This window comes from Alligator mississippiensis, chromosome 12 (genome assembly GCF_030867095.1).
Source record: "Alligator mississippiensis isolate rAllMis1 chromosome 12, rAllMis1, whole genome shotgun sequence".
Taxonomy (NCBI): Eukaryota; Metazoa; Chordata; order Crocodylia; family Alligatoridae; genus Alligator; species Alligator mississippiensis.
Genome location: NC_081835.1, coordinates 56,595,829 through 56,617,657, shown reverse-complemented (window position 1 = coordinate 56,617,657; position 21,829 = coordinate 56,595,829). Strand labels below are relative to the sequence as shown.

At 40.6% G+C, this 21,829-nt stretch overlaps 1 protein-coding gene across 1 annotated transcript in view; it reads left to right on the top strand.

Moving 5' to 3' along the window:
- CDK5RAP2 (CDK5 regulatory subunit associated protein 2) overlaps positions 1-21,829 on the top strand; it is a 109,296-nt gene that overhangs the window by 23,598 nt on the left and 63,869 nt on the right. The window contains exons 12-15 of the mRNA XM_006269450.4: positions 1,538-1,756; positions 7,759-7,929; positions 8,629-8,802; positions 18,375-18,472. Of these exons, the coding sequence (XP_006269512.2) occupies positions 1,538-1,756; positions 7,759-7,929; positions 8,629-8,802; positions 18,375-18,472 (662 nt within the window). The remainder of the gene's footprint in view (positions 1-1,537; positions 1,757-7,758; positions 7,930-8,628; positions 8,803-18,374; positions 18,473-21,829) is intronic.

The window sequence follows — 21,829 nt, the reverse complement described above, 5'->3', positions numbered from 1 at the left end:
TTGGGGGATTTTGCAGGGCTATAGTATTGGTTCTATCCATGTATCTGAGACAACTAGGGGAGACAATGCAACATTTGGGGTTGTATTGCCATAAGTATGGTGACAGCACACAGCTGTCTCTTCTTCATTAGCAGACTGGGAGTGGGTGCGTGAGACTTGTTTGGGTTTTATTTTATTTTTTTGTAATAATGTGAAATGTTTGTTAGAAAACAGTGATTTAATAACACTTCCATGTGGGCAGAGGAGGAAGGGCTTTATGATGGTAGTTCTGCACTCTAAAGGCCTTATTTTGTGAAACAGTAGGTGCTTCATAAAATGAGAATTGGAGTCCACAACTTAAGTATGTATTTGCTTTTATGTTTTTGGATTTGTCTTGAATAAAAAACTAATAACTCATTCTCAACTTGAGTAACTAAAATAACATTTATAGAAAAAGAAAGTGATGACTGCTCATGTAGGAGACCAGAATATCATGAGAGAACGAGCGGAAAGCTATGGGACATATTAGATGCGCTGTCTGTGCATCAGATTTTTCTGAATGGCTCGAATCGTTGTGACTACCTCCATCATTGCTTTGGACTGAAATGCATCGGTTGTAGTCTAATGGAACAGCAGCTTTAAAAATAGTATTGCTTTATGAATAGATACATCAAAGACATGAAGAGATACCCCACAAATTGAAGAAAACAAACAAACAAAACGCCATCAGTAGGGTTAAATAAAATGTCTTTTAAATCCATTTTAAATCTTGGCATCTGAGTAAATAGGTGGCTTAAGAGCTGCAATTCTTTCAGTTTTATACAAGTAAAGTCTTATTTAGAGATCTACAACCTTTGTTTCCCATTTTAAGTGCACATTATTCTCTACAAGGTCCAAAGTTAAGTTGAAATCCAAATTCTCCTGTCTAGAGAACCAACGCAGCAAAGTGGGAGCCAGGCCAAGCCTTTCTCTTCTCGTTACCTGCCGAGTAGTTTCATTCTTGAGCTGGAAGCCCCGGTGCCCTCCCCCAGTAGTGCGAGTAGGTCAGGCTCCATGTCCCATTCCTTTGCTGTGTTCCGTGCTGTGATCATCAGTAAGGAAGCTGACTGTAATAGTGTGCATGATGTCAAGCGGACAAAGACCGTATTTTCGTCTTCATATATGCAGCATGCACTTGACCAAAGTCAAACCAGTGATGTAAAGATGAAAAGCTTTATGCATTATTATCCTTTCCCTAAGTCCCCAAAATAATTTCATTTTCACTTTGTACTCGCTGCAGCTCGGACTTTATTTCCTTAACGTTAATTATTCAGATTTCTTGTTATCCCATCCTAGATCTCATTTGGAGTCCTTTTATCACATCAGTTTAGATAATCAAGAGAATATTTGATATAATACTTCCCATGTTATTTGGGTAATTGAGATTGCACTGTATTTTTCAGTTTAAAGGTGAAACTATTGAAGGGAGTTCAGGAAGAAAAGTAGGTGGGAGTATAGGCTTCCAGCCATGTGAAATAACTGTATACTATGACTGTTGGTTTTTTTTTTTTTATTCTAGGGGGCTGAGGATTATCAAGCGCTCTTGATGGAAAAAGAGGCCCTCCTCGCAGAGCTGCGTTCAGAAAATCTGACAAAAGACACGGAGAATCGTAAACTGCAACGGAGAATTAAGAGGACTGATCAAGAGCTAAATGATTTGAATCTAGAAAGAGAGAAAATGGAAAAGGAATTGGATGAAGCTCAACTCCAGAAGAGCAGATGCGACAAAACCATTAATGTTGTTATCACATTTTTTCCCTACTTTTTAAAGCTTTTAATATAGCTGATGCAGTTTCTAGCATGTCCTTTTGTCTGTAATGAATTAATTCACTGTTCAAAGGATACAGCCCAAAAGAGTGGTGTGTGTTTTGTTTGTCCTTAAATTGTTCTAGCTGACTGGAACATATTCTAAAGATTTTTAATTTGGCCTGTGGTTGAGTCCTGTATAAAATAGGAAATGGAAAAGTTCAACTTCAGTCTTGCTATGGGTGGAATCTCTAGCTCCTCTAGTATTGTACATTTTATAATAATCATATTATACCTGTCAGGCTAAGTATATTTTGTAAATGATCTTAAATGACATTGCTCAGATTTAAACTTTTTCTTTTCAGCACTGATGTAATGTCAGAATGAGTTAGCCAGAGGTTACCATTGGGAACCAAACTCCCACTTGCTATTACTAGTGCTCCTTGTTCTCTGTAAACCCTGTACTCTTTAATCTCAGTTCCTACTTGTAAAACCTCAAGAGCAAAGGATTGGCTAATCATGATACAGAACGAGCCTCGAGTACTAGCTCTGTTCATTAATTTCTTTGCTGCTCTCTACTTGATGTTTGGCACCTTTCACCTTTCTTTAATGTCTGGATCAGCACATTCAGCTTCAGCAAGCATGGCAGCAAAGTGAAAGATCAGGTTTCCTGTTTTTACGTTGAAGATGAGCTGTACTGAACGCCTGTCCTAAAGCACACTTTTTCCTTTTCCCCTGTTTCTTGTCACATGGATTTTACTTAAGTCCTGTCACCACCTGTTTGGGCAGAGACCAGGTTCTTCAGCTGTAGCAGCAGCATCAACCAAAGAGATGAACCAAACTCCTTTCTTAGTTAGGGAAGGCTGACTCGTAACAGCTTTGGCACTGCCTTTTAAATAAGATTTACTTGGAACCATGTTGAATAACAGAAGACACAATGAGCTTATACTTGTAAAGAAAAAAAAAAAAAAAATTTCATTAAACAGATTTAACCATGGCCAGTTTTACAAGAACAGTTGTGTTTTAGCAGAGGCTAACCATGTGAGGTTGTGTGTTAGGCTATGCTCTGTGTTAAAACAACTTCTGCTGGCAAATGCTCTTTTTCGATCCTTGTATTCCATTTATTAAGCAAGGACCTCTCAATGTAATAGGTATGGATGAAAGTTGCAGTTGGTCTCCTGCAGTATTACATAAATCCAGTAGAGGGATCTCTTTCCTTACAAACAAATAGACTTTTCACCAACAAGATCTAGTTATTTGAGTTACAGCTTTGGTTGGATATCAGGTGTGGTTAAGTTGCCATCATGGTATCTTAATGTATGCTGTTCCTTGAAATTTCTTCTGGGTACTGAGGTTAGGAAAAAGAGCAGATGACTCCTGTCAGTTCAGCAGTCATAAAAAGCATACTTTTATTGATTTACTTCATTTTACTTTTAACTCTCTATTCAAAACCTCTTTCATTATTATTTTTTTTTAAGGAAGCTAGCATATAAATCTAAATAGGAAAGGCAGGATTCAGGGGGCTTCAAAGTTAGAGCCATTACAAATGTCTACTCAACTGTATTCTGTCCAAGTTCCTCATGTAAATGATTAATTCCTTGGGGAAAAATGTCTCTGCCAAAAGATGAGCAATCTTCTAAAAATTACATCCTTGACCTATCTTCCATTCCTTGCACAATGGCTGCTTCAATTTCAGAGCTGCAAGTACATTTGGATATAGCAGTGCCTGTGAAATGTTACTCATTAAATAGTTGGTATGTGGGAGTAAAAAATGTACTATGATATTTTGCTCTCTGACAAATCGAAAACCACTTTACTGAACTTTATATGGGAACAGCCTTAAAGATGCTGTTCTGTTTAATGTTTTCAGATACGTCTATTTTAACTGTATATCAGTCTATGAAACTAAAACTAAGAAAACGGTTGTGGAAGGCAGAGACATTCTTCCTCCAGATCCTTAATTAGATGCCGTCTCGGCTGTTTCCAGTTTTTTATTAGGATTTTTTTTTTATGATCTTTCACATGGCATAACTGTAATGATATCTGTTTCTGTGCAGAATTATGTAGGGAGACAGGCTTATGATGTTCTGTGGCAGAGAGGAAAACCCAGGAAAGTTCCTTCACCCTGCTTTCCCAGTCTGAACTTGCCAGGTCACCACTTTGCACAAGTCTACCCCATTCTACCAATGAGGGCAGAAGCTAAATTAAATATAGGTGCAAGCCTGTTGGATGGGATCTGTTTTTGAAACCACTGGCAACATACAGAACTAAAAGTTTTCTCCCTAAATAATTGACATGGATATTCTCCTCAAAATGGCTACTCTGTCCTGGTTTTGCACCTCTGCTATTCATTGGATTATTGAAAAAACACACTCCTTCCTGTCCCTCGGATAGTCCCTCTATAGTTGCAGGCACCTCGGTAGCTATAGATATATCTCCTTAGGTGGAACCATTTTTAGATCAGCATCATTATCAGTTCTGGTAATTTGCTAGAACTACTAACTGATGAGACGCAACTTATTTAACAAGCTGCTTCCTATAGAACTGACTAGGAGGAAAGATCAGCACATTTAAAATGCCATGTGCGCCTAATGCTGTGTATGCACGTAGAAACATGGTCTCAGTATTTCTTCGGTAAAACTTGAAATCCAAGAATTTGTTCAGCCTTTGATGATGAAATATCTTATGTAGCTTTTCTGTCCTGGCCTAAATTTATGATTAAGATATATTTATCGGTTGGGAAATGAAGAATAACTCGTTAACCAGAATTTACCTTGTCTGCGCTCTCTGTTATATAGAAAGGGAGGTTTTTGGCAGTTCAAGCTTTAATTATTCACCAATCTGTTTTTCTATCTGACAAGGAGGGGGAGGCACCTGCTCCAATCTTCAGCCAACATTATAGTGTTTCACATTCATTTTTTTTTCTTAGTTCAACTATCATGAATCATAGAAATGTCCCCTGAGAGAGAGGTTGGCAGAAAGGATTGCAAAAGTATGCTCTCAGTGCATAAACGAGAGCATATAGGTACTATATTGTCCTTGCAACTCGATGTATAGAAACCAGTAGGCTTTCTCTTGGCCAGTTTGAGTGGTCAATGAGTTCAAGCAATCTACTACAGTGATGGATAGTCTTGTGTGTTACAGCATCCTAACTCATGCAGAGACAATAATTTTCAGTTCCAATCCTGGCTTAGTCTGGCAAAAATTTGGGGATCTCATAGGCAGAGCAAGTGCTTCCAAAGTATCTATAAGATGACTATCCCACAGAATCTCCTCTGTTTAGAAATGACTACACCTTGTCTGTCCAATTCCCACCCCCCTTTCTCTTCCTTGACCATAACATCCGTGTCACTCAAGGAGGAGTCTCTATGTTTCTTTCACAAGGACTGATTTTTACACCTAGACTGGTGCTGATATTGTGTAGGGAACAGTACTATTATCTTTACTACAGCAATCTCTTTTTCTATCCAGGCATGCTTACAACTTCTTTCCATAAAACTTTCTAACTTCTGTTCATCAAAGATATGGAGTGCTGGATTCCATTGGGGTTACACAAAAGAGCCAGATCATAACTATTTAAAGCCTCAGCTGTCAAATATCAGTGCATTTTTTAAAGCCTCAGTGTAAAAATAAGAGGCAAGGAACTGTGGCAGGTATAGTGAAAAGCATGACTTTTCAATTAATCCTTGAATTCCAGTTCATGGTCTACATGTGACCCGGTTTAGGAGTTCCATGACATGGAACCAAAGGCTCTTGAAGCAGCTCTGAAATGTGCTGTTTCCAGAAAGTCATGTGACAGTGCAGTCTGTAATAATGAAATGAAATGAAAGTAGAAACATACACAACCCCCCAAATGCAAGTGATACAGATGGTATCTTAAGCTGGGACCAAGTTTGGGTTTGACCCTGCAAGTCTTATTCAAATAGCCCTACTCATGCAAGTTGCCCCATTGGTCTCCACAGGACTCTCTGCATTAACTAATTTGTAGAAATGGGGTCTGAGTTTGCCCAGTATTTCAGTCATAGCAATTGTTTACCTTGAAGCAGCTATTAGTGATTTCTTAACTGACTAGTAATAAAACTACATTTAACATATGGAAAAAGGCAGTTTAAATGACAATTTGGATAAAGCAAATAGAAGTAAAACACCAAAGCAATTAAAATAACGTTAAGGATTTGATGTGAACCTGCATAATGCAAAGTCATAAAATCAAGAAAATAGCATGCAACAGTAAAGGGACTGTAATTAAAGTGTCACCAGTAATATTTCCCTACACTTAAGAGACATCTATGCTATCTTCCCACTGTTGTTAAATATTAACTTTAATTGTGACTACTGATTGTGCGATATACACAACATTTGAAACTCATACTTCATATTTTGCTACTTCTAGAAATGGAAGTAAGACAAATGTACCTAAAGCTTATCTAAAGCCAACTTTTATGAGAAGATAATTGTATACACATTCTTGCATATACTTTATATCTCTTCAGTATTAGTCAGTTCTTCTGTTCTCTTAAGCCCCTGCTTAGTTTCTGCTATAAAATACTTATCCCAAGTATTTTAGTTCTCCCTACTGTGAAGTAAAAAGGTTATAAAACTAGAGGAAGACAAAAGCCTCCCATCCTTCCCCCTTTAGCATCAAAGAATAATGGGGCTGGAATGGGCCTCAAGAGATTATCTAGTCCAACTCCCTGCTCCAGGCACACTCCTATCTGTGTAACCCATGCTAGACCTGCATTTAAAAACTCCTGGTAATGGAGGTCCTACACCCTCTTTTACAATAAATAGATTTTTTTTACACGGCAGCAACCAATGAGAGGTGATGAAAGAAGCGCGATGGGGGAGAGGAAGTCTATGACGAATGAAGTTACTCTTACTGATTTTTTCCCTTGTCCTATGCTCCTCTCCTCAGTTCTGTCACTAGGATCTAAATGTTAATAAGAGGTACTTTATAGGAGCTCACTTCTGCATATGCTCCCTGTGTATGTTCTTTGGCTTCATGATTGGATCTGATCTATTAGCAGTTAATGGAAGACATTGGAGAAGGGGTTATTATATCATTGCTTGAAGCACAGCTTGTCTAAAGTCTTACCCCACATAAGGCCACATCTTTAGATTAAGAATCAGTATAAGGACTAAGAGAGAAAATAGCATTGGCTTAAATAGAAATGTAGCTTGCAGAATAAGGAATATTATTATTTGAATTATGGTAGTGTCTAGAAGCTCTAGTCCAGATCACATCTCCATGGTACTTGGCACTGTACATTAATAAAAAGAGGGCCTACCTGAAAGCTTAAAAATAGATAAGAGGTGTTTTTAAGGGGGAACTAAAGCATGAAGAAATAAAGTAACTTGCCTAGGATTGTGCAAGAAGTATTTGACAGAGCTGCAAGTTGAACCTATGTCTCCTGAGTCCCCTTCCAGTACTGTAATCACAAGGCTAACCTTTGTTTCCTGGTTGGTAGTTTAAAGTTTCTGCTAGTGGGGAGGGGAAAGGTTTTAACACTTCTGTTCTTTTTGTTAATGTAAGGGCAAGTAGTAACACAAATTTAGTGCGAGAATTCCTGTTGTATAAGAGGAGAAGGAAAAGATGACAACCTGAATTACTACTAAAGCAATTTTCCTCTATTTCTGGTGAAGGAGTAAATTGCTTTGATTCAGAAATGAAAGTTCATTCTGACTGACAATGACAAAGCAAGTATGTGAGAGATCCTCGGCAGCCTTGGAGTCCAGTCATTCTGTATGAAAGGCATTAAAACAATAATACCATAGATCTATAGAAGATGGTATTGACACCTCATTTAAAAGTTTCATTTCTTTAACTTTATTCTTAAAGTGTCAAAAGGAAGACAGTGGCTTAAATATATTCTTTAGAACATTCAATGATATGAGTAATTTAAAGCAATGGGAAGTTAAACTAATGACATGGGTTGTCAATCTTAAGTTTTTTGTAAAGCTGATTTACTAAATATTCAGTTTCATTTTTTGTAGGACCTTAGAAATCAGCTAGAGAAATTACATGGTGAAATGATTGAGAAAGAAAAAGCAGTGGAACATCATTACAATATTCTTTTGAGTGAAAGCAATCAGAAGTTACAGAGCCAAGAACTAGTTATCAAGCGACTAACAGACAGTGTCAATCAAAAGGATCTATTGCTTCAGGTAGGTAGACTCAAGCCAAAATGAAAAAATATCTTTTGATTTTTATATGAAGAACGATTACAAAATCCCATTTGTATTTAAATTAATGTTGATTTCTCTGATAATCCTTCAGTTTTTGTAATACTGTCTTTACAGAATAGATACACAATTACATAGATGTGGCATTCAGCAAGACTTCTTATTAGGACCTGGTGGGGGGTGATGGAGCAGAAGGATCCAATGCTTGCATAGACGTTTTGCTGTTGTAACAAGATGCTCTGAAAGCTCCAAAACATCCACAGCCTGGAATTTGTTCCCGGAAAACTAGAGGTTAAGGAATGGGGCTAGATAGTGAAATGCCTTCTCATCCTTAGAAACGATTCCCTTTAAAAGGGGGTGAAGGTACACTGGAAGGAAATCAGTGGTATGCTTACAGTGCATCTCAAACCTGGCCTGTGGATAAAGGACAGGATCCTGGAACTTGTGCTTAACTAACATTGAGGAAGTTGGACAATTGACGTAGGCAACTACTTTTTTTTTTTAAATTCTATTTTGGTCTCATGCTGGACTCTTTCTCTAGACAACAAAGAGTATGAACAATATCAGCCCAAAATGTGTCGTCTTAAATTTGTATCAATTGTTCTTTTTTTTTTTTAACAATAGTACAATTAGAATAAGTTTTCAGAATTTTTTTCTGTATTCTTTATTTTGCTTTGTTAGAAACTTGATGGTACAATTAAAGAAAAGGAGGTGGAATTTCAGGATCTTTTAAATAAGTATAAAAACCTTTTAAAAGTGAAAGAAGAACTTGAGTTGAAGAATGAAGGATTAATAAAGGAAAAATGTGCTGCTGAGTCTGAACAGTCAATCACCAAGATAGTCAAAGAAGTGGAGGTGAGTTTGATTTAACCTTGGCCGTTATAGATGAGATACAAACACTGGGCCTGATCTTTCTATTGGAATCAGTGAGAATTTTTCCTTTTGATTTCAAAGAGAAGGGATCCAAGTGTTTTATTATAGTTTGCCAGGTAACATAAGGCAGCTTCTCAACTTTTTCAGGTTGGTAGTCCCTCATTTGAAATGGAAAAAAAAATCATGGTTGTATCTATAGTTTATGTGGAGGTGGAAAATGTATCATTGATAGCAATAGGCCTATATAAATTGTGTGTGCATGTTCTGACCAGCTGAAAAACACCAGTTGACCTTAGGAAAAGTAAACAAAGTAACACTTCCTTTGCTTTTCATTACAATTGTATTTTAAGGCCTCATGAGCACCCCCTAATTGCCTTTAGTGACCACTCCTTGCAGAAGTTGTGACCTGTACATTTATATTCACTGGCCTGGGGAAATGGAATCTGTCATTAACTCAGTAACTAACTCAAATCAGGATTGCTATAATTTGGATAACAGTTGCCACTTTTGAATAGGAAGAGGAAAGGGAACATTGCTTTATTAATCATCTCATCATATACTATCTCTGGTTGCTTTTTCCTAAGACTGTATGTTGTTATGGCATGGGTAGTGCCATGAACATACACTTTATTGTACACTAATGAATTACGTGAAATTACAAGGTTCTGTTTCAAACTGTTTACAGTCAGAAGTCACAAGTAGGAAAAATACTGTATAACACAGGTCAGACAAACAGTGGTGTAGTTACTGTGGCTTAACATTTTCACTGAAGAAAGAAGCTTGGGTATTTCTGAAGGAGTTATAGAAGGGAGCTTGGCACACTTGTAAAAGGGAAAGAGAGAAAATACACAGTAGAGTCAGGGGATGGGACAAAAGCACTGAGAAGTTTTTGTGTAGCTGGTTTCAGAAGAGATGGAGGTAGAAATAAAAAAGGAGTTGCACTGAAGAGAAATTTGTACTAAGGCAAAAGACAAGGAGAAATTAGTACTGAAGCATGAGTATTGGTGGATAACATGGGTGTCATCTTAATATGACAGTATAAATAAAAAAAGAATTAAACCTCAAGAGAAACCCAAGTTCAAAACACAAAATTATCATATGTTACAATTTACAGTACTTTGGTACCAGCAATAAACCAGAAGCCAGCTAACCAAGCAACACAAGCTGCACATTTGTACTTGTTTTTGAGATATGTAACTTACTGTGGGTTCATCTATATGAGATTCTTTTCTGTGCACTAGACTAATCTACTGCACAGTTAAGTGTCACCGTCTACATGTGCGTGGCATTTACTGTGCACTAAATCAGTTAGTACGTGTAAGTGCAGCTACTAGATTAGCTGCACACTAGTTGCTTTGCAGTAGCACTTGTGTTGATGCTGACTGGGAGCAGATTTGCTCCTGGTCAGCCACACCAGAAGGGGGCCACAGAGGAAGGGGGGAATTCTCTGTCCCTGGTCCTGGTGTTGCTCAACTCCCAGCTCCCTGAGCAGCACCAGGACTGGTGAGCTCTCTGCTTCCCCACTCATCTGGGGGCTCACTGGCAGTTGTCCCACTTGTGGGGCAGCTGCCAGCAAGCTGCATGCATTAATAACACATGTAGAGGTGCCCTGTTTTATCAATGAATCTTTTTTGTTAAATAGACTAAGCCTGAAGATGTATGTTACATTTTATTTCTCTTTTCTTTTGTTTGATATCTCAAAGGGCATCAAAATGGAGCAGGAAATGCACACTGCTTCCAGATAACAAAGTAGTAGTTGCCTTGCTTTTTTCAGTCTCTATCAGTCATTGAGGAAACCAATCAAGGACACTAAAACAATGTTGCGGTAGGCCTTTGGCGGCAAAGGAAATCTTATAAGTAATACATTTTAAGCCACATTTTGAGCCATTCTGTGAACAGAGACTTACTCTGCTGTGTAGGCAATCGTTGAATTCATTTGCTTTGCACATGACAGTGCTATTTGCACTGGGCAAACCCAGCAGGAAATGAAACAGGGGCATATAAGCATGGATTGATACAGACTGGATGATTAGTACCCACACAGCTGAAGAAACATCACTGTTGGCTATGTAACTGATAAAGGATGCTCCCAACTTACATGCAGAGGAAGTAAAACCTGTAAATGATTAGTTAAAGAGGGTTTGCCTCTTCAGCTGGCTCCAAAAGAAAGTCATCAAATGAAATCAACTAGAGTGTATTCACATAGCTCCTACCATTATGAAAAAGTGAGATGCTACAGGAGTGGCAAATCACATAGGATTAATGAAGACGAAAAACTAACCGCCCTTTCTTCACCTTCCTCCCGTTCTAAGTGTACAGCCTGAAATGAGAACAGTGGCAAGTGGAGCCATGCATAGCAATAACCCACCCCTAATTTATAATCACAATCCATTCTCTTGTGCTGGCTCACTCAGTGACTGAGAACAATACTTAATCACAACTCATTGTCCTCTCTGCTCAACCACCATCCTCGTACCCTGTAGGATCCCATAGTGGCATGTTAATAATAAGTCTTTGGACACTGATTACCTAAAGCTGTGTTCTGATTGGCTGGCTTGGCCTCTTTGGTGACATTCCAGTGCTGTACCAACTCGGCAAATGCACAGCTGGAACCTCATCACCCAAAAGGAAAGAAGCCAAACCTTTTCCTCTAGTTACCTGCTGCTTTCAGGTTTAAGAAACTGAACCAGGAGGTGCTGAATCTTCTGTTTCAATTACCTTTTTACTTTTTTTCATATGAAAATAAATTTTAAAAGCAACCAACATCTGAAGCATTGTTACAGGTGCACTGGCTAGGGTGGAGAAAATAGAAAACATTTTCTAGTTAAAGTTTGGATTTTCAAGCTACAGAAGCGGGCTAGAGAGAGCAAGCATGAGCACTGGTAATTAGGGTTAGTCATGCGACTGCTAGATTCTTCTGATATCTGCGTAGTCTCAGAAGGAGGCATCGTGAGCTTTACAACTAGTAAATGCAGAAGTGCAGTGGACTGCCTTGTAATTTAGAAAACTTGTTATTTCTATGCTTAATAACACCCTTCTCCATTACTCTCTCCAAACAAGCTTTTTAGAGGGGGTGTTTATCACACAAATGTATTTTAGCTGAGTTGTTCAGACCTTTTGCAGTTTACTTTAGTACCAAGAAAAGCAATGAAGTTTAGAGAGCCCACGCTTACTCAGTCTTTAAGTTGTATTCTGGGCCCTATTGTGTCCTTTAGGCTAACTGACATAATGCACATGCTGTAGGAACTTAGTGGCATTTGTTATGGCTCTAAATTGATTTTGTATGAAGTCCTAGTTATTACAGTGTAACCTTTCTGTAATAATGTACCTTTCCAAGGAGGTGAGCAACCTTATACAGTGTTTGATGCTGAAATAAGAAATCCAGTTAGTTGATACACTCCAAGGTAAATCTGGTGTCTCTGCAGACACAAAACACATTGCAATTCCTGTATCATCAGCACATTGTTTGCCTTTTATTATAATTACTCCAATATTTAGGGAGTTAATACCATATGATCAGGGAATTGAAGTATACTGTGTGCATACGATTGTGATGTTTAATTTGTTGCAGTCAGAATTGTAGTCAGTGCACCAAAGATATTGATATAGCCAGAGCATTGCATTTGATACATTTCCTGAGAATGGAGACTGATGCATGTGTTGCAGTACTGCAGATGTTTTTCAACTGTTGAAGCTGATGCAGAATACCCACAGCTGCTGAGGCTGTGGCAAGTGATGCAGTTGACTTTTTTTACCTGCATGCTACTAGCTACTAAGTTGCAATCTGTATCTTGCAGTCATTGCTTCATTCTTGTTGAAACTGATGCGGGAACATGTGTCCAGAGGAGTAACTTGGTCCCTGGTTTAGATGAGCTGACATCATTTCCGAAAACTGCCATCTTTTTGAGGTTGATGTCCTTGCCATCCACACACCTAGAACGAGCTGCTTGCTCATCATTCATTACCCTACCTGTGATTGAAATGAGCATAACCGATGCATTATACCAGAGGTGTCAAAGATCTGGCCTGCAGGCTAAATGAGGCCCACTGTGGTGCATACGTGTCTTGAATCAGCCCCATGTGCAGCATGCGAGACTTGTCTGGTGTGCACGTGACCAGTGACATGAAGGCCAGTACAAGACATGCTGGATCCTGTAGGTGACAGGTCTGTGAGCCCGACCTGGCCTCTGGGCAGCCCGATGGCCTTCAAGAGTTTGACACCCTGCAGTATACCATTCACATGCTTCCAGAAATCTCTGCTCAAAGGAGTTTGTCCAATGAAGTAGCACCTCTGATATGTATTTGTAATCTACTCCTCCTTTGCAGAGCAGCAACAGCAGACTATGCTTAAAGCCATCATTTTATAGCATCTCCAGCTGTGGAAGAGAGAGATCCCAAGAAAAGTCATCCATAGGGACTATCACAATACTACCTTTCTTTTTTAGATACATGGCTTCAGTGACATTTAGCAGCCTCACTTATAGGGGCTTCTGACTATTTATGGTAGAACTCTTAGTTCAGTGCAATTTTGGAAGAAGCGACCAAAAACCGGTGATGCCATGTCATTTTGGGACTAAAGGAAAGTCTAGGTTCTGGCCTCCAGTCAGATTCAACCTAAAACCTACAGAGATTTTCAGATGGCCCAGACATTGTTGAAAACACCTGGCGTGCATGAGCAAATCAGATGCAATTATGCTGCTGATTTACCTAGTAAGAACTATTCCCCCTTTCCTTCCATTACTTGCCATTTAAGAAAGCTTAAGGTGGAAATAACATTCCAAGTCCGCTAGCTCGTCTATTTAGCAGTAGAATTTCAGACTTAGATTCAGACCGTAACGGATTAGGTTGCCTCCTTATATTGGAATATAAAACTTTCACTACAAGACTAGCCTATGTCTAGCAGTTATTTCCTCTAACACATTTTCCCTAACACTGTATGTCAAGAGGTTTAATGTTTCATTAACTCCCACAGCATTACAGTCTATGTAGGCTACATCTCTGCCTTATTCTTCGTAAACCTGTGGGAAGTTGATCAGAATAATTTACTCCTACACCTTATATAGGAGTGACAGTAATAATACACAAAAAAGAGATGAAGGTTCTTGTTTGTTTCTTCATTCTTGTTGATTTTCAGAAATACTGTAAGAGTAAAGCATTTCTTTACGATTTTGCGTAGTTTCAAGTAACTTCTAGCTAGCTAGTTGAATTTAGGGGTCAGATGAAACTGCCCATTGTTCTAACTTTTGCTCACAAGATATTTAGGTATAAGAAAAGGTATCTCAGAATAGTCCTTGCCCTCCAGTAATTCAGGAAAGGAAGATTTGGCAGGAATTTCTGAAATCAACAATGTTATACACAGATTTTGACACAACATACTGATACCAGATGAATATGAGTGTGTCACCCCGTTACCATTGCCTGACAATAAGAATGTCTGAAGAAACCTGTAGGTACCTGGTAATGGTTACGCAGGATTATTTTGGGATTAGGACTGCTTGAATGAGACTTCATCCCCTTTTTAAATGCCTAATCATAGGTCATAGGTAATGTTCACTCTGGGAATAAAGGGTCCTGGACTAATCTTAAGAAATTTGAGTCTTACCTGAGAATTCTTTGGACTTGGACTGGTTCATCTGTTATGGTACTTCTTTGTGTTTTCAAGAAAAATCTGCACAACCTATGAAAAGTCTTTTTACTAGTACTTTGTGTTAGTAATTTACCTGTCTTCTAGATTTTAGTTTCCCTCTGGCTTGTGCTTTGTATTCCTTTATTCTTTTGAAATCTGTCAATAACAAGGATGATTCCTACTAAGTTTAATGAACCTTTCCTTTGAACTACCCACATAGTTGTACAGCTCAGTTGTCACAATAGTTTTTATTTTTGGTTGCAAAGTCCTCAGCCAATGGAGTGAGGAAGCTTCCAAACACAGATACTGAATCTTTCCCTTTTGAATTGTTGTGATAGCAGAGAGGGATTATTCAGTGAAGAATATTCTCTTCCCTCCATACACTATCCAGCAAAACCTTCCCTTGTGTGTTAACAGAATCTGATGTGTAAAAGGCCCTAAATATTTATCTAGACATGTATCAAAATTCTGTAGATTTTTTGGCCATCCACCATAATCAAGATTATCCTTTTTAGACATTTACCTAGAGCGGGTTAAGGTTTCTGAATATTCATTCAAGTTACGTCCTGCACTGTTTCAGCAATTAATTTTTTTTTTTCGAATGATGGTCTGAATATTGTCTGATCACTGTGGGTATGTGTAGACATTATACTTATTTTGATCAAACTAGGCTTAGGTCAGTCTATGTGCCAAACTGTGCAGCTATTCAGGAAGGTTAAATCAGGCAAAAAATGGTCAGCCCAATCTAAATTAGTTCACTTGAGGAGGAGATCTAAGTTAGATCAGGACGGTGTTAGCCCGGTATGTCCACAGTAGTTTGGAGTACAGGTGCCCCTAGCCGCCCCTAGCCCTGGGGCTGTGTTCTTCCTATTCTTCCCCCGACACTGAGTGGGCTATTTTCAGCCCCCAGAACCTCCCCACCCCGGGACAGTAAGTAAGTAAGTAAACCAAGCGGTGTGACTGTAGATCAGGTGAAGTGAATGTCTGTACATACCGTGGGTTTGTTTATTATCCTGGATCAATGTCAATTCAGGAGTAAGACGCATGCAGAACAGTTATCCAAATTAAACTGGCCTACATGATTTGCAGGATGTTTTGTTATAGATTTTTAAATATATATTGTAAGTAGAGGTACACTGATACATCTGTCCCGTATCAGATTGACAAGGAAAATACAAGGAAAATTGACATTATCATCAATTGGCTTTTTTTGGCTGATGTGGCTGATAATGTCGCTGATAAGTACCCTGTGCATGTGTGCAGCCACAGTGCAGCATGCAGGTGGCCAGGAGTGCAGCCCAGCAGCATGGAGAGCAACCAGGTCTGGCTGGTAAGTGTGTTGTGAGAGAAGGTGCATAGTGGGGGACAGATTGAGGCCCCAGTGGTGAAGGGAGTGGGGCTGGGGCAGGGGTAGGTGCTGCCCAGCTGGGATGCCCGGGGCACAAGACAGAGCTGCAAGTAACTTGTTTGGGGGGCACGGAGGGAGGGTGGCTCCTGTCCCTGCATGCACCCTGGGAGGGCATGGTGGGGGTGGGCATGATGCTGCTGCAGGCTGGAGAAGGGGGCCAGGGCAGTAGTGGGCTCTTCCCAGCAAGGGTCTGGACTGGGCTGCACTCGGGGCTGGGAGTGGGGGCTATGGCAAATTTTGGTATGGCTGCAGCCCCCTCCCATAACCTCCCTCCCAGCGCCGCTGCCCCACACCCTGAGTGCAGCCCGGCCCAGCCCCCTGCCGGGAGGAGCCCAGCACCACCCTGGCTCGCAGCAGCAGCCTGCCCTTGCCTCGTGCAGATCTGGGGGCACCCCCACCGTGCGCTTCCAGGGTGCGTGCAGCAGCAGGGGCCACCAACACCCTCTGCCTCCCTCCCGACGAGCTGCTCGCAGCTCATTCCTGTGCTCCACCCCAGCTGTGCAGTCCCTACTTCACCACAGGGGCCTCAATCTGTTCCCCCCATGCCCCTTTCCTCCCCACTTGCCTCTTTCCGCACAACAGACTTACCAGCCTGGTGTTGCTCTCAAATCTGCCTGGGTGCATGTCAGTATTGGTGGATATGGCTCCTTAAAAATTGACCATTGGTATCAGCCCAAAAAATCTCTGTCAATGCACCCCTACTTGTAAGTGTATGTGTGCCTTTTTTTTAGTTTAGAATCCTCAATTTTGGTTGAGATACCACTTTTGCTACACCTGTCTACTTACCTTATTAACTATAGGATGTCTCTTTAAGAAGAGCTACCTTATCTGAATATTTTGTCATTCTCTCATAAAATAATTTTTCAGTAGTGCCCAAAGACCTGCATCTGGAAAAGGCTACCATTATCGTAGGCCATAGAACAAACACACGCAAAGGGGTGATTCTTTTCCAGCTCTTCTCACCTTTTTATCAGCAGCGAGGTGACCTTTCCTGTCTTGTCAGCAAGGATGGATAAGCAGATTCCTCTAATGAGGGCTAATTTGATCAAAACTTCATTGCTTTTACAAGATATTGTATAGTACATTTTACCAGCTTATTTGAAGTTTCAGCATAAATAATTAAAAGTAAATTGCAGTTGTCTTTTTTCTTGTATTGTTTACTTTGCAGATTGCTGAATTTTTCAAATTAACAATGAGTCTTCGCATCATTAGTGTGAATTAACGAGGTTCTACTGTAGCTGAGTTTTTGTTGCGTTACTCTGCTTTGGGATTGCAATTGGAATACTAACAGCTGCTTGAAACTCAGGGGTGTAGGTTTCTTCTCTGTTAATGATCTGTTCACTAATGATACAGTATCTCTGGAGAACTTAGTTTCCAATCTTGAGGATCTAATATGGAGAAAATAGAATTACCTTTAAGTCTTGTTCTCTAGAGGTATGTTGCCATCCTAGATCCACACTGAATTTCCCCTAGGAACTGTGGATACATATTTTTTTCCACCTCTGGGTCAGAAAAAGAAACTGATAATAAGAGGCAGTAAGACTTATTACTCTCCCTAAACAGGCATGGAAAGTACAGTGCTTGCCAATAATAAATCAGAATTTGCCAAGAGGTATCCTGTAACCACTCCTGTTATATTCTGGTTTGCACATGCTAATCACTCAAATACTTTTATGTGGCCACTGCAGGCAAATGTTGACTCAAATCTAAGTAACTCTGCCACCTGCAGAAGCGGGTTGGCTGAGCCTCTGTCTTAGAGATTAAAAATCGTAGAAACTTCTGACAGTCATGTACTGGGGACATAGACCCAGCATGCACATGTATTGTAACAATATACCTTTGGAGAGCAAGGATTGCAGATAAATACTTTTCTTTCCCTGACTGACTCATCTTGACCAAACTGATTACTGAGAAAGTTGACTCAATGAATGCATATATCTGACACATTCATCAGCTGTTTGTCAGCCGTATACCATCCCTTTCCTGTGGTAATAGTACAGTTTGTTGCTGGAACCCCTGCAAATAGAAAGTTAATTTTATCCAAAATACAGGGAGTGCTTTTGGAGCAATGTTCTGAAGTCTTCACTTGGAGCATAAAACCCCTCAAATACCTGTCTGCCAGATCATTCCTTGGGTTGTTAATTTGTAAACTTTTGGAAGTAAGGACACTGAGGAAAAGAGCTTACTTTTTATACTGTGATAAAAATGATGAACCACTGCTTAGAGATGCGACTCTTTTATGGCAGGTAAATAACAGAGCACTATTAGCCTCCTTTAATAACAGCTGCTTTTAAATAGCATGAATGGCTTCCATACTCCACTCTGTATTTTGTGATAGGCAGTCTCACTCTGCAACTCCTGCACTTGTAATCACTAATTATTCTTTCACTTTTTCTTAAAGGCAGAGACTGATGTAATTATCTCCTGTGGAACACTTGTTTACAAATACAGCTGTGTACCTAGAATCTGAAATTTATGTGAACCCAAAAAACCCGTTTTTTTTTTATTTTTTTAATTCAGGTGAAAAAGGAATCTGAATATGAAGAGCTGATTCTTGCTTTAAGAAAAGAGCAGCATATTTATTCTACACTAGTGAAGGCCCTGAAAGATTCAGACAGGTAAATATTGTATCTTCTTGCCTTAAAAAGGCAAAGGGTCAAAATCACTAAAATTCAAAACCTGTGTAAGATGGCACAATTCAAGCGTGAATTAGTAGAGTGGTGCTTCAGCCTAAACTGGCCCAGTTTTATCTCCTTTAAAAATGAGTGAGCATATTTTAAAAACAACCCAAATCTGATAATTTTTCAGGACTGTGTGAAGGCTTTATTTTCCTCCAAGCATTTGAAATGAAAGGGAATTGTAACTGTGGCTGCATACAGACATTCAGGGAGATTAGGGCAAGGTTAGATTAAGTTAAAAATAGGCACTTGATCTAAGGTAAGTTGGGATGGGGGATAGTGGGGGAGGTTGGAGGATTTGGCAGGGGGGCAAGCAGGCTCAGTAGGGAATCCGGGAGTTCATAAAAAAAAATCTGGGGCATAGGCAGGGTCTGCAGGGAGGATAAGCGGAGCAACTGGGGTCCACAGGAGGGATTGGGGGATAGGCTTGGTCTATGGGAGGGCTTGGAGGTATTCGGGGGCAGATGGGGTCTGTGGGAGCGATTGGTGGGGTAGGTAGTGTTCACAGGGGCATCAAGGGAGCAGACAGGGACTTCAGGAGGTTGCTGGAGCCTGGGAGGGTTTGGCAGGATCAAAGAAGCTTGTGGGGTCCGTGGTGGGGCAGGACTAGGGGCTATTTTTAGTCCTCTGACTTCCCTGCCCCCCTCTCCCCAGCAAACCATCCCTCCCAGCAGGACTTACTTCCTTGGCTCCCAGCATTGGCGAATGCTGATAAAACTGGCAGCGGGAGCAGCTTAGGGGAAGGGATGAGGTACTGGGGGGCTAAAAATAGCCTGTTGCCAGGCGGGTGGGTAGGAAAAGCTCAGCTCTGAGACTACAGCCAGTGGTTCAGCTTTTCCAGCCCTGGGGATATGCTGGGAACTGAACATAAATTCAGGAAATTTAGATCGGCTTAAAAAATGGCCAACCCAGTCTAAGTTGAACTACCTCCAAGGTAAGGTTAACTTAGATTGGGTCAGCCATTTATAGACTGATCTAACTTTCCTGGAGCTTCTGTACAGTTTGCACATAGATGGCTCTACCTAGGGATCTAAGTGTAAAGTCTGCACTAGGCACTAAGTTAGATCAGGTGGCTATTTTTAATATGATTTAACCTCCCTCTAGTGCCTCCTCCTCCCCTTCCCCAAATGTCTGTACACACCCTGTTAGGATGAGGAAGTGCTTAAGGGGCAGGTGAATTTATGGTGGGTTATATTAAGTTAAAAATACAAGTAGAGCCGTTTAGGTTAAGGTCACCTAGGTCAGGTAGATGGGCTTTGTAAACACTCCTATAAAATGAAATATGAGTGTTAGAGAAATATTGGTTAATGGCACCAGCATAAGCCTCAAAGCTGTGATATCTGGGGACTATTTTTGGTTCTACTGTAGACTTGCTCTATAACGTTAGGCAAGTCTCGTAGCATATAATATTCAGAGGAGCCTAAGGGTGAGATCCAGAGAGCCCCCTAGGTGCTTTCATCTTACAAACTTGCAACACCTAAAAATTAGACACCTGGTCCCAGCAGGATGCTTCAAAGAAATGAAGTTAGATGCTTAGGCTTTCTATGTATAGGGAAAGATCAGTGCTTCTGAAAGCCATTTCACAATGAATGCAGAGTCAGGTGTCTCAATTTTTTTGGGCACCAAAATTGAGCAACTAGATTTTCAGAAGAGCTGGGCCTGTGGGGTGTTTTTAAGCTTATGCATCCACATGTAAAGGGAAATAGAATTGTAGCCTGTGCATGAGTGGGCAACCTGCCACATATGCAACCAGAAAGTTGACATTCAGGTGCCCAAAGGGAAATGGCATTCTGCTCTGTTTCAAAATTATTCACAAACATCCTTACAGAATGGAATCTGTTTCATCTGAAGAGATGTTAAATGGGTAGCATATGGGTATTATTCCTTATTTTGGGGTAACATTTAAATGAATAAGAAACTAAGCTTCTTGCTGAATAGTCACCTGACAGTGTAAATGAAAACTTTGTTACTTTGTTTTTTGAATGACCTTTGACACTAAAATTTCTTTCAGCTTAATCCTGCATGTGACGGGGCCATCCCAGGGGCAGTCATAGTACTGGCCCGCCTACCTGTCTAGGGCAGTCTGCCCTAACTTTCCTGCCACACTTTGATATAATAATCCTACATGTAAAATAGGGCAGGCTGCCCATAGAATCAGAGTCAGTGGACCAGAAGGGACCTGTAAGATCATTGAGTCCAGTCCCCTGCCATAGGCAGGAGGTTAAAGAGCTCAAACTAGCTCAATGAGATGCTTATCCAGCCTCCTCTTAAGCACCTTCAAGGATGGTGACTGCACTACCTCTGCTGGGAGTGTGCTCCAGGTTCCAGTTACCCTTATGGTGAAGAAGTTCTTCCATATGTCCAGCTTAAATCTTCCCTCTATTAATTTGTGACCATTGGTCTTCATTCTCCCAAGGGGTGCCTTCTTGAAGAGTTGCTCCCAAAGATCCTGGTGTTCCCCTCTGACGTATTTGTTAGGCAGCTGTCAAGTCACCTTGCAGCCTCCTCTTACCCAGACTGAACAAGCCCAGCTCCTGGAGTCTCTCTTCATAGGGCCTATCCTCCAGGCCCTTAATAACGCGGGTGGCCCTTTTCTGCACCCTCTCGAGTTTATCTGTTTCCTTCTTGAATTGTGGCACCCAAAACTGGGCACAGTACTCCAGTTGTGGCCCCACCAATGCTGAGCAGAGAGGAAGAAGCACCTCCTTGGATCTGTTGGCAGCACAGCGGCTGATGCACGCCAGAGTTCAGTTTGCACTGGTGGCGACTTCCTCGCACTGTTGGCTTCTGGTCAGTTGTGACCCCCAGGTCCCATTCAGATGCTGTGCCAGCCAGTGGGCTACCACCTATCATATAGTTGTCATGAAGGTTCTTCCTACCCAGATGTAGGAGCCAGCGCTTTTCCCTGTTGAACCTCATCTGATTCCGATCAGCCCATAAAACCAGTCTGTTAAGGTTGTCCTGGATCTTTACCCTATCCTCTGGTGTGCCTGCATTTCCCCACAGCTTGGCGTCATCTGCAAACTTAATTATCCAAGTCATTAATAAATATGTTAAAAAGCACGGGTCCAAGTAGTGATCGCTATGGGACACCACTAGAGACAGTCCTCCAGGATGAGGCCATCCCATCAGTTACAACTCTCTGGGACCAGCCTCTAAGCAAGTTATCCGTCCACCTGACTGTAGGCTGGTCCAGGTCAGTACCCTCCAGTTTGACTGAGATAATTTTATGGGAAACAGAATCAAAGTCCTTACTGAAATCTAAATAAATGATGTCTACCTCATGACCTTTGTCCA